General features: G+C 41.3%; 1 protein-coding gene across 1 annotated transcript in view; it reads left to right on the top strand.

Moving 5' to 3' along the window:
• LOC138324474 (protein FAM13A-like) overlaps positions 1–21,502 on the top strand; it is a 223,752-nt gene that overhangs the window by 81,772 nt on the left and 120,478 nt on the right. The window contains 6 exon segments of the mRNA XM_069269538.1: positions 7,970–8,023; positions 9,059–9,171; positions 11,400–11,469; positions 14,915–15,071; positions 16,142–16,206; positions 16,490–16,556. Coding sequence (XP_069125639.1) covers positions 7,970–8,023; positions 9,059–9,171; positions 11,400–11,469; positions 14,915–15,071; positions 16,142–16,206; positions 16,490–16,556 — 526 coding nt within the window.

Genomic DNA, 21,502 nt, shown 5'->3' with positions numbered 1-21,502 from the left:
TGATACAATCACACCAGAACTGGGTAGTGATACAATCACACCAGAACTGGGTAGTGATACAATCACACCAGAACTGGGTAGTGATACAATCACACCAGAACTGGGTAGTGATACAATCACATCAGAACTGGGTAGTGATACAATCACACAATCACACCAGAACTGGGTAGTGATACAATCACACCAGAACTGGGTAGTGATACAATCACACCAGAACTGGGTAGTGATACAATCACACCAGAACTGGGTAGTGATACAATCACACCAGAACTGGGTTAGTGATACAATCACACCAGAACTGGGTAGTGATACAATCACACCAGAACTGGGTAGTGATACAATCACACCAGAACTGGGTAGTGATACAATCACACCAGAAAGGGGTAGTGATACAATCACACCAGAACTGGGTAGTGATACAATCACACCAGAACTGGGTAGTGATACAATCACACCAGAACTGGGTAGTGATACAATCACACCAGAACTGGGTAGTGATACAATCACACCAGAACTGGGTAGTGATACAATCACACCAGAACTGGGTAGTGATACAATCACACCAGAACTGGGTAGTGATACAATCACACCAGAACTGGGTAGTGATACAATCACACCAGAACTGGGTAGTGATACAATCACACCAGAACTGGGTAGTGATACAATCACGCCTGAAAGGGTAGTGATACAATCACACCAGAACTGGGTAGTGATACAATCACACCAGAACTGGGTAGAGATACAATCACACCAGAACTGGGTAGTGATACAATCACATCAGAACTGGGTAGTGATACAATCACACCAGAACTGGGTAGTGATACAATCACAATCACACCAGAAATTGGTAGTGATACAATCACACCAGAACTGGATAGAGATACAATCATACCAGAACTGGGTAGTGATACAATCACACCAGAACTGGGTAGTGATACAATCACACCAGAACTGGGTAGTGATACAATCACACCAGAACTGGGTAGTGATACAATCACACCAGAACTGGGTAGTGATACAATCACACCAGAACTGGGTAGTGATACAATCACACCAGAACTGGGTAGTGATACAATCACACCAGAACTGGGTAGTGATACAATCACACCAGAACTGGGTAGTGATACAATCACACCAGAACTGGGTAGTGATACAATCACACCAGAACTGGGTAGTGATACAATCACACCAGAAGGTAGATACAATCACACCAGAACTGGGTAGTGATACAATCACACCAGAACTGGGTAGTGATACAATCACACCAGAACTGGGTAGTGATACAATCACACCAGAACTGGGTAGTGATACAATCACACCAGAACTGGGTAGTGATACAATCACACCAGAACTGGGTAGTGATACAATCACACCAGAACTGGGTAGTGATACAATCACACCAGAACTGGGTAGTGATACAATCACACCAGAACTGGGTAGTGATACAATCACACCAGAACTGGGTAGTGATACAATCACACCAGAACTGGGTAGTGATACAATCACACCAGAACTGGGTAGTGATACAATCACACCAGAACTGGGTAGTGATACAATCACACCAGAACTGGGTAGTGATACAATCACACCAGAACTGGGTAGTGATACAATCACACCAGAACTGGGTAGTGATACAATCACACCAGAACTGGGTAGTGATACAATCACACCAGAACTGGGTAGTGATACAATCACACCAGAACTGGGTAGTGATACAATCACACCAGAACTGGGTAGTGATACAATCACACCAGAACTGGGTAGTGATACAATCACACCAGAACTGGGTAGTGATACAATCACACCAGAACTGGGTAGTGATACAATCACACCAGAACTGGGTAGTGATACAATCACACCAGAACTGGGTAGTGATACAATCACACCAGAACTGGGTAGTGATACAATCACACCAGAACTGGGTAGTGATACAATCACACCAGAACTGGGTAGTGATACAATCACACCAGAACTGGGTAGTGATACAATCACACCAGAACTGGGTAGTGATACAATCACACCAGAACTGGGTAGTGATACAATCACACCAGAACTGGGTAGTGATACAATCACACCAGAACTGGGTAGTGATACAATCACACCAGAACTGGGTAGTGATACAATCACACCAGAACTGGGTAGTGATACAATCACACCAGAACTGGGTAGTGATACAATCACACACCAGAACTGGGTAGTGTGTACAATCACACCAGAACTGGGTAGTGATACAATCACACCAGAACTGGGTAGTGATACAATCACACCAGAACTGGGTAGTGATACAATCACACCAGAACTGGGTAGTGATACAATCACACCAGAACTGGGTAGTGATACAATCACACACAGAACTGGGTAGTGATACAATCACGCCTGAAAGGGTAGTGATACAATCACACCAGAACTGGGTAGTGATACAATCACACCAGAACTGGGTAGTGATACAATCACACCAGAACTGGGTAGTGATACAATCACACCAGAACTGGGTAGTGATACAATCACACCAGAACTGGGTAGTGATACAATCACACCAGAACTGGGTAGTGATACAATCACACCAGAACTGGGTAGTGATACAATCACACCAGAACTGGGTAGTGATACAATCACACCTGAACTGGGTAGTGATACAATCACATCAGAACTGGGTAGTGATACAATCACACCAGAACTGGGTAGTGATACAATCACACCAGAACTGGGTAGTGATACAATCACACCAGAACTGGGTAGTGATACAATCACACCAGAACTGGGTAGTGATACAATCACACCAGAACTGGTAGTGATACAATCACACCAGAACTGGGTAGTGATACAATACACCAGAACTGGGTAGTGATACAATCACACCAGAACTGGGTAGTGATACAATCACACCAGAACTGGGTAGTGATACAATCACACCAGAACTGGGTAGTGATACAATCACACCAGAACTGGGTAGTGATACAATCACACCAGAACTGGGTAGTGATACAATCACACCAGAACTGGGTAGTGATACAATCACACCAGAACTGGGTAGTGATACAATCACACCAGAACTGGGTAGTGATACAATCACACCAGAACTGGGTAGTGATACAATCACACCAGAACTGGGTAGTGATACAATCACACCAGAACTGGGTAGTGATACAATCACACCAGAACTGGGTAGTGATACAATCACACCAGAACTGGGTAGTGATACAATCACACCAGAACTGGGTAGTGATACAATCACACCAGAACTGGGTAGTGATACAATCACACCAAACTGGTAGTGATACAATCACACAGAATAGTGATACAATCACACCAGAACTGGGTAGTGATACAATCACACCAGAACTGGGTAGTGATACAATCACACCAGAACTGGGTAGTGATACAATCACACCAGAATGGGTAGTGATACAATCACACCAGAACTGGGTAGTGATACAATCACACCAGAACTGGGTAGTGATACAATCACACAAGAACTGGGTAGTGATACAATCACATCAGAACTGGGTAGTGATACAATCACACCAGAACTGGGTAGTGATACAATCACACCAGAACTGGTAGTGATACAATCACAAGAACTGGGTAGTGATACAATCACACCAGAACTGGGTAGTGATACAATCACACCAGAACTGGGTAGTGATACAATCACACCAGAACTGGGTAGTGATACAATCACACCAGAACTGGGTAGTGATACAATCACACCAGAACTGGGTAGTGTGATACAATCACACCAGAACTGGGTAGTGATACAATCACACCAGAACTGGGTAGTGATACAATCACACCAGAACTGGGTAGTGATACAATCACACCAGAACTGGGTAGTGATACAATCACACCAGAACTGGGTAGTGATACAATCACACCAGAACTGGGTAGTGATACAATCACACCAGAACTGGGTAGTGATACAATCACACCAGAACTGGGTAGTGATACAATCACACCAGAACTGGGTAGTGATACAATCACACCAGAACTGGGTAGTGATACAATCACACCAGAACTGGGTAGTGATACAATCACACCAGAACTGGGTAGTGATACAATCACACCAGAACTGGTAGTGATACAATCACACCAGAACTGGGTAGTGATACAATCACACCAGAACTGGGTAGTGATACAATCACACCAGAACTGGGTAGTGATACAATCACACCAGAACTGGGTAGTGATACAATCACACCAGAACTGGGTAGTGATACAATCACACCAGAACTGGGTAGTGATACAATCACACCAGAACTGGGTAGTGATACAATCACACCAGAACTGGGTAGTGATACAATCACACCAGAACTGGGTAGTGATACAATCACACCAGAACTGGGTAGTGATACAATCACACCAGAACTGGGTAGTGATACAATCACAACTGGTAGTGAACAATCACACCAGAACTGGGTAGTGATACAATCACACCAGAACTGGGTAGTGATACAATCACACCAGAACTGGGTAGTGATACAATCACACCAGAACTGGGTAGTGATACAATCACACCAGAACTGGGTAGTGATACAATCACACCAGAACTGGGTAGTGATACAATCACACCAGAACTGGGTAGTGATACAATCACACCAGAACTGGGTAGTGATACAATCACACCAGAACTGGGTAGTGATACAATCACACCAGACTGGGTAGTGATACAATCACACCAGAACTGGGTAGTGATACAATCACACCAGAACTGGGTAGTGATACAATCACACCAGAACTGGTATTGATACAATCACACCAGAACTGGATAGAGATACAATCACACCAGAACTGGGTAGTGATACAATCACACCAGAACTGGGTAGTGATACAATCACACCAGAACTGGGTAGTGATACAATCACACCAGAACTGGGTAGTGATACAATCACACCAGAACTGGGTAGTGATACAATCACACCAGAACTGGGTAGTGATACAATCACACCAGAACTGGGTAGTACAACAACCAGAACAGATACACACCAGAACTGGGTAGTGATACAATCACACCAGAACTGGGTAGTGATACAATCACACCAGAACTGGGTAGTGATACAATCACACCAGAACTGGTAGTGATACAATCACACCAGAACTGGGTAGTGATATCAATCACACCAGAACTGGGTAGTGATACAATCACACCAGAACTGGTAGATACAATCACACCAGAACTGGGTAGTGATACAATCACACCAGAACTGGGTAGTGATACAATCACACCAGAACTGGGTAGTGATACAATCACACCAGAAATTGGTAGTGATACAATCACACCAGAACTGGGTAGTGATACAATCACACCAGAACTGGGTAGTGATACAATCACACCAGAAATTGGTAGTGATACAATCACACCAGAACTGGATAGAGATACAATCACACCAGAACTGGGTAGTGATACAATCACACCAGAACTGGGTAGTGATACAATCACACCAGAACTGGGTAGTGATACAATCACACCAGAACTGGGTAGTGATACAATCACACCAGAACTGGGTAGTGATACAATCACACCAGAACTGGGTAGTGATACAATCACACCAGAACTGGGTAGTGATACAATCACACCAGAACTGGGTAGTGATACAATCACACCAGAACTGGGTAGTGATACAATCACACCAGAACTGGGTAGTGATACAATCACACCAGAACTGGGTAGTGATACAATCACACAGAACGATATACAACAAGGATAACAATCACACAGAACTGGTAGTGATACAATCACACCAGAACTGGGTAGTGATACAATCACGGTAGTGACAACACACAGAACTGGGTAGTGATACAATCACACCAGAACTGGGTAGTGATACAATCACACCAGAACTGGGTAGTGATACAATCACACCAGAACTGGGTAGTGATACAATCACACCAGAACTGGGTAGTGATACAATCACACCAGAACTGGGTAGTGATACAATCACACCAGAACTGGGTAGTGATACAACACGATGGGTAGTGATACAATCACACCAGAACTGGGTAGTGATACAATCACACCAGAACTGGGTAGTGATACAATCACACCAGAACTGGGTAGTGATACAATCACACCAGAACTGGGTAGTGATACAATCACACCAGAACTGGGTAGTGATACAATCACACCAGAACTGGGTAGTGATACAATCACACCAGAACTGGGTAGTGATACAATCACACCAGAACTGGGTAGTGATACAATCACACCAGAACTGGGTAGTGATACAATCACCCGAACTGGGTAGTGATACAATCACACCAGAACTGGGTAGTGATACAATCACACCAGAACTGGGTAGTGATACAATCACACCGACGAGACTGGTAGTGATACAATCACACCAGAACTGGGTAGTGATACAATCACACCAGAACTGGGTAGAGATACAATCACACCAGAACTGGGTAGTGATACAATCACACCAGAACTGGATAGAGATACAATCACACCAGAACTGGGTAGTGATGATACAATCACACCTGAACTGGGTAGTGATACAATCACACCAGAACTGGGTAGTGATACAATCACACCAGAACTGGGTAGTGATACAATCACACCAGAACTGGGTAGTGATACAATCACACCAGAACTGGGTAGTGATACAATCACACCAGAACTGGGTAGTGATACAATCACACCAGAACTGGGTAGTGATACAATCACACCAGAACTGGGTAGTGATACAATCACACCAGAACTGGGTAGTGATACAATCACACCAGAACTGGGTAGTGATACAATCACACCAGAACTGGGTAGTGATACAATCACACCAGAACTGGGTAGTGATACAATCACACCAGAACTGGGTAGTGATACAATCACACCAGAACTGGGTAGTGATACAATCACACCAGAACTGGGTAGTGATACAATCACACCAGAACTGGGTAGTGATACAATCACACCAGAACTGGGTAGTGATACAATCACACCAGAACTGGGTAGTGATACAATCACACCAGAACTGGGTAGTGATACAATCACACCAGAACTGGGTAGTGATACAATCACACCAGAACTGGGTAGTGATACAATCACACCAGAACTGGGTAGTGATACAATCACACCAGAACTGGGTAGTGATACAATCACACCAGAACTGGGTAGAGATACAATCACACCAGAACTGGGTAGTAGATACAATCACACCAGAACTGGGTAGTGATACAATCACACCAGAACTGGGTAGTGATACAATCACACCAGAACTGGGTAGTGATAAATCACACAACACATCACACCAGAACTGGGTAGTGATACAATCACACCAGAACTTATTGATAGTGATACAATCACACCAGAACTGGGTAGAGATACAATCACACCAGAACTGGGTAGTGATACAATCACACCAGAACTCGATAGTGATACAATCACACCAGAACTGGGTAGTGATACAACCACACCAGAATTGGGTAGTGATACAATCACACCAGAACTGGATAGTGATACAATCACACCAGAACTTCTTGAGAATAACTAGGAGGCCTAGAGACCTGATATTGGGTCTGTGACATGTTGAGATGAAGGGCTACCAAGTTTGTTCAAATGAATGACCTTGATCTTCATTCAAGGTCACAGAGGTCAAATATGCTAAAATCTTTAAACGACTACATTGTGTTGTGCTTATAGTCAGATGACCGTTAAGGTCCATGGGCCTCTTGTTGAAATAAATAATAAATACTCAAAAAGAGGATGTACTAAAAAGGGAAAATAGAGGCATATAATATCACATTAGATCAAAATCATTACAGAAAGGAAATCTAAAGTACATTTCACCATATCTCATTCCCTACTAATTTACATATCACTTCTCCCTTGAGCAGCCAAGATCCTTAAATCATCAAGGCTTCACCAAAGGCCTTGACCTCTACCCGGAGAGGTCGCGGCCTTGGACCTGACAGATCTGTTTATAACCCCTTGTGATGATCACTTACTATATATGAGTGTGTTTTTGTATTTCAGTGATGGTGGCTATAGTATGATAGAGTCCCCCATACCGTCGGCCAGGACATCAGAGTAAGTATCCCATACCGTCAGCCAGGACATCAGAGTAAGTAGCCTCCGTGTACATCATGCTGAAGGCTGACATGTTTCTGTGTCGTGTAGCAGGTTAACTGAGGTCAATATCTACACATGTAACACAACAAACATCTCGTGGAATTCCCATTCATAGATGAAAACCTAAATACAAAACGTTCACGATTGGTTGGTGTAGAGGACATGTGTCATGTATGTGTTGGCTCACCAAATTTGAGGACCTCAAAGTAAATACTGCTGTAATATTCACATCAGGTTCAATGTGACACTTATAATTACTGATGAAGGTGTCAAAAGTTCCTAATTTACTTTTGGTTTGGCTACATGCATGGTAGAATTTACAGGGATAATGATAGTGATATTTACAGTTTATAGAACAAATCATCAAATTAAAACCATATCAACAAAACTAAATTGATGCTTAAGGGGAAAAAAAGACATTTTTAGCTCACTTGGCACAAAGGGCTGGTGAGCTTATGTCATGGCGTGGCGTCTGTCATCCGTCCGTCAACATTTCCTTTAAATCCCTACTAGTCATAGTGTTCTGCATGGATTGTAACCAAATTTGGCCATAAACTTTCTTGGGGGAAGGGGAACAGAACTTGTATAAAATTTGGCTCTGACCCCACGGGGGCAGGAGGGTGTGGCCCAATAGGTGAAATAGAGGTAAATCCTATAAATCCTTCGGTTCCTATTCGTTAGCACTATAGGAACGTCTCACTATAGGAACGTCTCACTATAGGAACATCTCACCATGGGATCGTCTTACTATAGGAATGTCTCACTATAGGAACATCTCACTATAGGAACGTCTCACTATAGGAACAATTAGAGGTAGATATTCAAATTCCTTAATAAAAGAAACAATAAACATGTATTAAGAACATTACTTGGCATTACAAACCAGGTGAGCAATACAGGCCCTCTGGGCCTCTTGTTGAATTAGTGAAGATACTATAAATGTTTGAATAAGAAGACATGTGTGTCACGTTTCAATGAACTTAATGTTTCCAGGACGGTAGAAAAGGTCATCACACAGACCATTACAGACACATTGTTTGGTGAAGAGGACCGTTCCTTTGTCCGAGATAGTCTCGACTACCCCAAGGAGCCTAACACAGAGGAAGGTGAGTACAGTCTCGACTACCCCAAGGAGCCTAACGCAGAGGAAGGTGAGTACAGTCTCGACTACCCCAGGGAGCCTAACACAGAGGAAGGTGAGTACAGTCTCGACTACCCCAGGGAGCCTAACACAGAGGAAGGTGAGTACAGTCTCAACTACCCCAGGGAGCCTAACACAGAGGAAGGTGAGTACAATCTCGACTACCCCAGGGAGCCTAACACAGAGGAAGGTGAGTACAGTGTCGACTACCCCAGGGAGCCTAACACAGATGAAGGTGAGTACAGTCTCGACTATCCCAGGGAGCCTAACACAGAGGAAGGTGAGTACAGTCTCGACTACCCCAGGGAGCCTAACACAGAGGAAGGTGAGTACAGTCTCGACTACCCCAGGGAGCCTAACACAGAGGAAGGTGAGTACAGTCTCGACTACCCCAAGGAGCCTAACACAGAGGAAGGTGAGTACAGTCTCGACTACCCCAAGGAGCCTAACACAGAGGAAGATGAGTACAGTCTCGACTACCCCAAGGAGCCTAACACAGAGGGAGGTGAGTACTCAGTTCTAGCCAGCTATATTCATTAGAAATATAGTTGTCCTATCTTTTCAGACAAATGTTCTTCGGTTCCTATTTGTTAGCACTATAGGAACGTCTCACTATAGGAACGTCTCACTATAGGAACATCTCACTATGGGATCGTCTTACTATAGGAATGTCTCACTATAGGAACATCTCACTATAGGAACGTCTCACTATAGGAACATGTCACTATAGGAACGTCTCACTATAGGAACATCTCACTATAGGAACATCTCGCTATAGGAACGTCTCACTATAGGAACGTGTCACTATAGGAACGTCTCACTATAGGAACTTCTCACTATAGGAACGTCTCACTATAGGAACGTCTCACTAACTTTTCACTATAGGAACGTCTCACTATAGGAACGTCTCACTATTGGAACATCTCACTATAGGAACATCTCACTATAGGAACGTCTCACTATAGGAACGTCTCACTATAGGAACATCTCACTATAGGAACGTCTCACTATAGGAATATCTCACTATAGGAACATCTCACTATAGGAACAACTCACAATAGGAACAACTCACTATAGGAACGTCTCACAAACATCTCACTATAGCATTGTCTCACTATAGGAACGTCTCACTATAGGAACATCTTACTATAGGAATGTCTCACTATAGGAACGTCTCACTATAGGAATGTCCCACTATAGGAACGTCTCACTATAGGAACGTCTCACTATAGGAACATCTCACTATAGGAACGTCTCACCATAGGATTGTCTCACTATAGGATTGTCTCACTATAGGAACGTCTCACTAACGTCTCACTAAAGGATTGTCTCACCATAGGAACGTCTCACTATAGGAACATCTCACTATAGGATTGTCTCACTATAGGAACGTCTCACTATAGGATTGTCTCACTATAGGAACGTCTCACCATAGGAACATCTCACTATAGGAATGTCTGGTCTCACTATAGGAACGTCTCACTATAGGAACATCTCACTATAGGAATGTCTAGTCTCACTATAGGAACGTCTCACTATAGGAACATCTCACTATAGGAATGTCTGGTCTCACTATAGGAACGTCTCACTATAGGAACATCTCACTATAGGAATGTCTGGTCTCACTGTAGGAACGTCTCACTATAGGAACATCTCACTATAGGAACATCTCACTATAGGAACATCTCACTATAGGAACGTCTCACTATAGGAACATCTCACTATAGGAACATATCTCACTATAGGAACGTCTCACTATAGGAACGTCTGGTCTCACTATAGGAACACAAACATCCTTTGGGGAAGGGAAACAGAACTTGTATAAATTTTGGCTCTGACCCCCTGGGGACAGGAGGGGCGGGCCCAATAGGGGAAATAGAGGTAAATCCTATAAATCGCTACTTGTCCTAGAGTTCTACATGGATTGTAACCAAATTTGGCCACAAACATCCTTTGGGGAAGGGGAACAGAACTTGTATAAATTTTGGCTCTGATCTCTGGGGGGGGGGGGGGGTGCAGGAGGGGCGGGGCCCAATAGGGAAATAAGAGGTAAATATTCAAATTCCTTAAGAAAAGAAACAATGAACCTGTATTCAGAACATGACTTGACATTACAAACCAGGTGAGCGATACAGGCCCTCTGGGCCTCTTGTCTTTGATGTTATGGATTCAGCGAGACTGTATATGTTGTAGATACAGACCCATCTAACGGTCAGTCTGGTGGGATCGGGATGGACACACAGGATGACTCCAGTACCAACAGGTCGGTATTATATGGATCAGGATTGTATAATAACCATTGTGACTAAGTTTGTCAGCACTATCAGACAAAATGCTCAAGTTAACCCTTTACCACATGCAAACTAGTAGACTGCAGCACCAGGCTTCCATGAGGAAAGTATACAATGTTCAACACGAACATTGTTGCAACATCTGTCAAGTGTATGCACCATCTCAATGGCACTTTGTGAAGTTTTCAGTCTGGATTGATAATACTTTTTTAAAATCGATTTATTTACTTCCATGTTTATTTTTGAGAAATATTTTGTTAATAATGTTGCTTCAGAATGAATCTAAATAAACAGTGTTTCTATCATTTCCAAATATTATTCGATATGAGGACTTCAAAAATTATTAAAAGCATTAAGGATGTATTCTTCTGAGGTTTTGGTCCCGTTGAAGTCTCGTTTCAACATAGACCAAAGAAGTTATGAGATTTTCAAATATAATTTATCAGTATCTGTAGCAAGTTGCCAGATGCAAATTTTGTCAAAAAATTACATTTCTATTTTTAGTAGATTTTTTTATACGGGGATTTTAAGAAATGGCCCATTTGGCGGCCATTTTGAAATTGTGTCTTTTTTTGCTTCAAGTAGAGCCACAGTTTTACCATTTTTTACTGAAATTGTTTTTACTTAAATCATTACTGCGCCGGCATTTTTAGCTGTATTTAGCTAATTTTTGTTGCAAATCGTTACTAGGTTCGTAGTAATTAAAATATTGAGCATTAATATGTGAAACGATACACTTTTGTGACTTTATTTTTACATTTAATGGTAATTTGGGCACTTTTATTTTTTACTCTAAAATAATGAAAAATAACAAAAATTCAAATGGGGCAAAAAAGTAAGCACACAGACCCCCAATTTTTCTTCCTGATTTAGAAAGAACAACCGTTTCCCTATTGATATGCAAAATAATAACAAAAGTTTAATACCAGAACTTTTTTATAAAGGGTTAAATTTGGCAAAAATGGCTGAAAATGGTGCATTTGGTAGCACAAAATTAAGGGGTAGGGGTAGCATAAGTTGTTATTCTGAGAAATTATATTAGTCTAATTGATCAAAACTGGTACATTTTTAAAGAAGACTACTAGAAAATGAATTCTACAAACATTCATACATGTCAAACACCTCATTAGGAAATTATGGCTTTAATATCTATCTTATATGGTCAAAACGGCAAAATTCCCATAAAATCCAATATTTTGTCAACTAGGTGTCTTTGAGTGACAAAAGCTCAAAAACGAGCACACGGACATATGTTTTTTCTTTCATTTTCTTTTATGGTATGAACTCCTTTTTCCAAAAATCTATATGAGAAAAAAAAAGTTTAATACAAGAAAATTTTGACTTCTCAGAGGTGTACATCCTTAACAGGTCAGAAAATGGTTGATTTTCTCTGTCGGAATTACTCAAAATATTGCCGATTTTTTATAACTTTTAGGAAAAAAAATCCACAAATTACTTGAAATATCGTAAACAAACTAATATATATCAGAATCATGGCTCAGTCAATATATTTACTCTGAAAAACACTGTTATTTCTGCTTTGTCCGTGCCGTTTCACGACCCGTTCACCGCTACTTTCACTTTCTATCGGTCCGAGTAGTGTGTTTGTTGTGGGATGTTTGTACATTATTTGCCATTGAAAAATGCACGAAAATAATCTATCAACTTTAAATGAAGTATATTAAAGGTTTATTGAAGTTTTGACAACATGTTTCTAACAAAATTATCAACACTCACGGCTGTAAACTCGCCAGTCCATTCCAACAAGGCGTCAGGTAATGGCGATAGTACTGGACCTCGCCGTTCTTCATGACCGTCTGATTTTCGATCGGTCAAATTGAATAAAACATCGTCTAAATCATTGTCAGATTATATGCTTTTAGGTCTGTGATATTTAAATATCATGGCATTGTACTTATAATTACAAATATCTGCCGAAATATCAACAACAGAAGCCATGATAGCGTCCCCGGTAACATGAGTGAAGCAGTGAACACGTGTGATTTTCTCGGTTAATTTATTCGGAGTTTTATATAGTAACACTGTGCCGATTTTTGATTAGTTAGAAATTTGGTCACGTCTGTAATTAGATTGTAAAGTCTGAACACAGGTGGCGCTTTTATCACGTGATACGAAGCTAGCAAAACATTGATAGTCAAAATGGCGTCCAGAGTCGCTTGCATTGAGATCGTGAACGGGCATCCAGAGGCGCTTACATTGAGATGGTGCGAGGGAGTCCAAAGTCGCTTACATGGGGCAAGGGGTAAAGGAATCCAAAGGCGCTTACATGTGGTAAAGGGTTATGGTAGAGAATGCTGATCAGACAAAATGCTCAAGTTATGGTAGAGAATGTTGATTAGACAAAATGCTCAAGTTATGGTAGAGAATGCTGATCAGGCACAAATTAAAATGCTCAAGTTATGTTTTTTAGCTCACCTGGCCCAAAGGGCCGGTGAGCTTATGTCATGGCGCGGCGTCCGTCGTCCGTCGTCCGTCCCGTCCGTCCGTCCGTCCGTCCGTCCGTCGTCCGTCTGTCCGTCAACATTTCCTTTAAATCGCTACTAGTCATAGAGTTCTGCATGGATTTTAACCAAATTTGGCCAGAAACATCCTTGGGGGGAGGGGAACAGAACTTGTATAAATTTTTGCTCTGACCCCCCGGGGACAGGAGGGGCGGGGCCCAATAGGGGAAATTGAGGTAAATCCTATAAATCGCTACTTGTCCTAGAGTTCTGCATGGATTGTAACCAAATTTGGCCAGAAACATCCTTGGGGGAAGGAGAACAGAACTTGTATAAATTTTGGCTCTGACCCCCCGGGGACAGGAGGGGCGGGGCCCAATAGGGGAAATTTAGGTAAATCCTATAAATTGCTTCTTGTTCTAGAGTTCTGCATGGATTGTAACCAAATTTGGCCAGAAACATCCTAGGGGGAAGGGGAACAGAACTTGTATAAATTTTTGCTCTGACCCCCTGGGGACAGGAGGGGCGGGGCCCAATAGGGGAAATAGAGGTAAATCCTATAAATCGCTACTTGTCCTAGAGTTCTGCATGGATTGAAACCAAATTTGGCCAGAAACATCCTTGGGGGAAGGAGAATAGAACTTGTATAAATTTTGGCTCTGACCCCCTGGGGGCAGGAGGGGCGGGGCCCAATAGGGAAATTTAGGTAAATCCTATAAATCGCTACTAGTCTTAGAATTCTGCTTGGAGTTTAACCAAATTTGGCCCAGAAACATCCTTGGGGTTAACAGAATTCCTATAATTTTTGGCTCTGACCCCCTTGAGCAGAAAGAGTGGGGCCCAATAGGGGAATTAGAGGTAAATATTCAAATTCCTTCAGAAAAGAAACAATGAACCTTACTAGGCATTACAAACCAGGTGAGCGATACAGGCCCTCTGGGCCTCTTGTTTCCAGTAGGATGGATGAAGAGTCAGTTCCAGCGGTCCATGACAGGATAAAACTGTTTGAAGACAGGCCAACAGAGGGCATGGACACAACCAAAGTCGGCAAACAGAGGCCAAGCTCGTCAGCCTTCAACTTCTTTGAGGAGAAGGGAATCCTAATAGGACAGGTATGATCACATTTCATCACAATCCATCAGGCTCATGATCCATCATATTCACAATCTATCAGGATCACAATCCATCATATTCACGATCCATCAGTCTCACAATCCATCAGGTACACAATCCATCAGGCTCATGATCCATCATATTCACAATCCATCATATTCACAATCTATCAGGATCACAATCCATCATATTCACGATCCATCAGTCTCACAATCCATCAGGTACACAATCCATCAGGCTCACAATCCATCATATTCACAATCCATCAGATTCACAATCTATCAGATTTACAAATCCATCAGATTCACAATCCATCATTCACAATCAATCATATTCACAATCCATCAGGCTCATAATCCATCATATTCACAATCCATCACACTCACAATCCATCAGATTCACAATCAATCAGATTCACGATTCATCAGTCTAACAATCCATCAGGCTCACAATCCGTCATATTCACAATCCATCAGGTACACAATCCATCAGGCTCACAATCCGTCATATTCACAATCCATCAGGTTCACAATCCATCAGGTTCACAATCCATCAGGCTCACAATCCATCAGGTTCACAATCTGTCAGACTCACAATCTATCAGGATTTCAATCCATTATATTCTCAATCCATCAGGATCACAATCTATCAGATAAACAATCTTATCACGCTCAAAATCCGTCAGATTCACAATCCATCAGATTCACGATTCATCAGGCTAACAATCCATCAGGCTCACAATCCGTCATATTCACAATCCATCAGGCTCACAATCCATCAGGTTCACAATCCATCAGGTTCACAATCGATCAGATTCACAATGATATTGCCTGTGTCTACGAGCATTAAAAATTCTTTGATTAAATTTACAAGGGAGACAACTATTAGTCACTTTTAAAACAGCATACCTCTTTAAGCTTATATACCTTTTTCTGTTTCGCTTGTCAAAATTTAACTTTGCTGTGTAAACAACATGATTTATTCTTAAAATTTTGATAAAGGTTTCACAAAAAGAGGAAATACCAGATGGCTTAAATGATGGTGAAATTGAATGTGTTTTGTTTTACAGAAACCCAAAAACTCAGATATTGAAGATATTGGTGTCAGTAAAGAAAACATTGACAAAGGAACAAGGTAAAGGATAAAAAACTGAATTACATAGCTGGACTGTACTAATCTCCAGGTGTGTAATGGGGATCAGTGTTCATATAAAAGAACAGACTTTCTCTATCTTTGACATGATCCAGTTTCAAATGAACACTTATCTAAGCCATCAATCTGAGACTGGGAGAATGCATACGTTACATACCAAAGATGTTATAGCAAATGTTTTTAATTGTCAAAATTGCTTCATTGTATGACTCATTTTGTTCTTTTTCATCAACATTACATTAAAAGTTATTTTTTGGTCACAAAGGAGTACTGAGGATAAAGAAGATGACTTTGAAACTGTGACCCGCAGGAACTCAGGAACTCTATCAAGTGTAAGTGATAATTACCAATTAATAACGGTGTATTCACATTCACTCGTTGATAGGTATTATGAGCAGGCCGAGATCTGTGATTGCTGGATGATAAAGGAACCAGATACTGTACAGCCCTTTCAATATTTGTCAGGTCCATATGTCACGGTTTTGTAAATGAGGAATTTATTTTGCGGTACACCAATTCTTCTAAATGCAAATACAGTAAAACCCCTATAACTTGACCATCAGGGGACCAGATCAATAGTTCGAGGAATACGGGATATTTGACTCATCCGAGGTTGGCCATGATCGATCGTCGCCAGTTAAAATGTCCGGTCTCAAACAATGCATGTCAATGGCATGTCACCAACCTGTTCATATTATTATTATAATCATTACTTGATATTTTTGAAGTTCAAAAATAGAAATGGGGTTCTCGTGAGGCATTTTTAGGTCATCTGACCAGAAGGGTCAGGATGACCTATTGTCATCATGCACCGTCCGTCGTCGTGCGCCGTCCGCCGTGCGCCGTGCGCCGTGCGTAAACTTTTTATTCAAACGACTTCTTCTCAATAACCGGAAGGCCCAGGGTACTCATATTTGGCCTGTAGGTTGCTGGGATGGAGGGCTACCAAGTTTGTTCAAATGAATGACCTTGACCTTCATTCAAGGTCACAGGGGTCAAAAAGGCTAAAATCTTTAAACAACTTCTTCTCAAGAACCAGAAGGCCCAGGGTACTGATATTTGCCCTGTAGGATGCTGGGATGAAGGGCTACCAAGTTTGTTCAAATAAATGACCTTGACCTTCATTCAAGGTCACAGGGGTCAAATAGGCTAAAATCCTTTAAACAACTTCTTGTGAATAACTAAGAGGCCTAGAGACCTGATATTAGGCCTGTGGCATGCTGGGATAAAGGGCTACCAAGTTTGTTCAAATGAATGACCTTGATCTTCATTCAAGGTCACAGGGGTCAAATAGGCTAAAATCTTTAAATGACTTCTTCTTAAGAACCAGAAGGCCCAGGGTACTGATATTGGGCATGTAGCATGCTTGGATGAAGGGCTATCAAGTTTATTCAAATGAATGACCTTGATCTTCATTTAAGGTCACGGGCGGCAAATAGACTAAAATCTTTAAATGACGTCTTCTCAAGAACCAGAAGGCCCAGGGTACTGATATTGAGCATGTGGCATGCTGGTAGCATGCTGGGATGAAGGGCTACCAAGTTTGTTCAAATGAATTACCTTGACCTTCAATCAAGGTCACAGAGGTCAAATAGGCTAAAATCTTTAAACGACTATGTTGTATTGTACTAATAGTCAGATGACCGTTAAGGCCCATGGGCCTCTTGTTAGGTCATCTGACCCGAAGGGTCAGGATGACCTATAGTCATCATGTTTCGTCCGTCGCCGTCCGCCGTGCGCCGTCCGCCGTGCTTAACTTTTCACATTTTGAACTTCTTCTCAAGTTCTACCGGTGTAATTTGACTGAAACTTGCATGAAATGATCCTGACATGGTCCCGACAAAGTGTTGTTATTTTTCGAGTCAATCCGAAATCCAAGATGGCCGCTACAGCCGCCATCTTGAAAACACATTTTGAACTTCTTCTCAAGTTCTAACGGTGCGATTTGGCTGAAGCTTGCATGAAATGATCCTGATATGGTCCTCACAAAGTGTTGTTATTTTTCGGGTTGATCCGAAATCCAAGATGGCCGCCACAGCCGCCATCTTGAAAACATGTTTCGAACTTCTTATCAAGTTTTACCAGTGCGATTTGGTTGAAACTTGCATGAAATGATCCTCACTTGGTCCTAATAAAGTGTTGTTATTTTTCGGGTTGATCTGAAATCCAAGACGGCTGCCACAGCCGCCATCTTGAAAACACATTTTGAACTTCTTATCAAGTTCCACCGGTGCGATTTGGCTGAAACTTGCATGAAATGATCCTGACATGGTCCCGACAAAGTATTGTTACATCTCTGGTTGATCACAAATCGAAGATGGCTACCATGACACTATATCTAATTAATTTCCTATATGTTAAGGCCCTTGGGCCTCTTGTTTGAAATAAAATTTGTTGAAAGAAATTGAAAATGATCCTGACATGGTCCTGACAAAGTGACACCATATATAATTAATTTTACTATTGCCAAGGTAGTCAGATGACTGTTAAGGCCCTTTGGGCCTCTTGTTCTGTATTATTAGTATGCTCCCGGTCGGTATGTGGCTTCAAACGATGACCTAGTTTTGGTCGCTGGCAGTACCTTGGCGTCGGGTTGAAGCCATGCTTTCATATTTTCACACTGGGTCGTGTTTGGGAATTTGATCGGTATTGCTATTGATACGACGATAGTCTTGTAGTATTTTAGAGATTAATGCAAGTATTAACTGCATTAAAACACCGTAGCAAGTATTTTGGTATCCAGAGTAAAATACGAAACTTTGCGGCTAATCATATTATACTGACTGCATCAACAAAACATGGCAGCCGAAAAGTAAAGCATGGTTTCTCCAACTGATCTTGAACTACAGGTACGTTACGTTCACAAATAAACATACAGTAAAACCCCTATAACTCGAACAGCAGGGGACCAGGTCAATATGGATTCGGTCTCAAACTATGATAAACAATGCATGGCAATGACATTTTTAGGTCACCTGAGACGAAGTCTCAAGTGACCTATTCTAATCGCCTTTTGTCCGTCGTGCGTTGTCCGTCGTGCGTTGTCCGTCGTGCGTCGTATGTCCGTAAACAATTTACATTTTCGTTGCTTCTAAGGCATAAGGCCAATCAAGATTGTGAATTATATGGTCCCCACCCCCCAGGGAGCTATGGGAGGGGCCAAAAGGGGTAAAATTGACTAAAATTTCAAAAATCTTCTTCTCCACTCACAGATGTGATGGAATTAAATACTCTTCATAGATAGAAAGGTCATAAGGTCCTTTACAAAAAATGTGAATTATATGACCCTGGGGTCTCAGGTTTCCCCTTGGGGAGGGGGTTAAGTTTACTATAGTTTATATAGGGAAAACACATTTTTGAGTATTATTTGATCATTTGTAATAGGAAATGAGTCAAATATTGTCAGAATTATCAGTATGAGATTGCCATTGAATCCTATTAACCAATTTTCCATGACTGACCCCCAGGGGCCTTAGGGGCGGGGTCAAAAGGGGTCAAATAGGCTATATCTTCAAAAATCTTCTTCTGAAATTCTGGAAATGGTAGAATCACATACTCTTCATAGATGGAAAGGTCTTGAGGTCCTTAACCAAAATTGTGAATTATATGACCCTGGGGTCTCACGTTTCCCCCTGGGGAGGGGGTCAAGTTTACTATAGTTTATATAGTGAAAACACATTTATGAGCATTTTTTGCTCAATTTTAATACGAAATGAGTCAAACTTGTTTAGAATTATAAGCATGAGATAACATTTTAATATCATATCTATATTGGTCCTGGTCAACCCCCTCGGGGCAGAGGGGCGGGGCCAAAAGGGGCAAATAGGCTAAAACTTTAAAAATCTTCTTCTTAAATACTGGAAATGGTAGAATCAAATACTCTTCATAGATGGACAGGTCTTAAGGTGTTTTATGAAAATTGTGAATTATATGACCCTTGGGTCTCAGGTTTCCCCCTAGGGAGGGGGTTAAGTTTACTATATATAAGTTTATATATGGAAAACACATTTTTGAGCATTATTTAGTCATTATAATAGGAAATTAGTCAATTGTAGTCAGAATTATCCCTATGTGATGGCCATTGAATCTTATTACCAAATTTTCCATGACTGATCCCCAGGGGCCTTAGGGGCGGTTCCAAAACCGGTCAAATTGGCTAAAACTTCAAAAATCTTCTTCTGAAATTCTGGAACTGGTAGAATCAAATACTCTGCTTAGATGGAAAGGTCTTAAAGTCCTTTACAAAAATTGTGAATAATATGACCCTGGGGTCTCATGTTTCCCCCTGGGGAGGGGGTCAAGTTTACTTTAGTTTATATAGGAAAAACACATTTATGAACATTATTTGCCTATTTTTCATTGGAAATTAGTCAAACTTGGTTAGAATTATTAGCCTGAAATAGCATTTTAACATCATATCCATACTGGTCATGGCTGACCCCCAGGGGCCAGAGGGGCGGAGCCAAAAGGGGTCAAAATGGTAATTTCAAAAATCTTCTTTTTGAATTCACAGATTTGATGGAACCAGATACTCTTGATAGATTGGAAGGTCTTAAGGCCCTTTACAAAAATTTGTGAATTTCATGGCCCTGGGATCTCAGATTTTCCCCTAGGGAGGGGGTCAAATTTACTATAGTTTATATAGGAAAACACATTTAGGAACATTATTTGCTTAGTTTTCATAGGAAATTAGTCAATCTGGGTTAGAATTATTAGCCTGAGATAGCATTTAACATCATATCCATATTGGTCCTGGCCGACCCCCAGGGGCGAGAGGGGTGGGGCCAAAAGGGGTCAAAATGGATAACATTTCAAAAATCTTTCTCCTGAATTCACAGATTTGATGGAACCAAATAATCTTCATAGATTAAAAAATTATAAAATCACTGACTGACGTCAAGGGCCTGATGGGCCAATATATATTTATAGTGTTTATATGCATGTCTTTGTTTCATTCTGTGTCTGAACTCAGGTGACCGCTAAGGCCCATGGGCCTCTTGTAAATTAATTACCCTATCTTTCAGCATTTTGGATTTCTTTATTTAAGTGTTTTAATGATAGCAATATCAAGCTGAAAAAAAATAGTATATCAAAAATTTAGGGTTTGAAAAAGCTAACGAGAAAGCCCTTAATCAAATTTCATTCACAGCAGAGTAACGCTCGTCATCTAGGTTAATGTACAATATCCATATTGGTCAACAAGGAGTACATTTTCTATTATTTAATTATCACAAATAATTTAAAACATTTACAAAATACATACTCACAATAAAGTTAT

This window comes from Argopecten irradians, chromosome 5, assembly GCF_041381155.1.
Source record: "Argopecten irradians isolate NY chromosome 5, Ai_NY, whole genome shotgun sequence".
NCBI lineage: Eukaryota > Metazoa > Mollusca > Bivalvia > Pectinida > Pectinidae > Argopecten > Argopecten irradians.
This window is presented reverse-complemented; position numbering and strand designations above follow the sequence as displayed.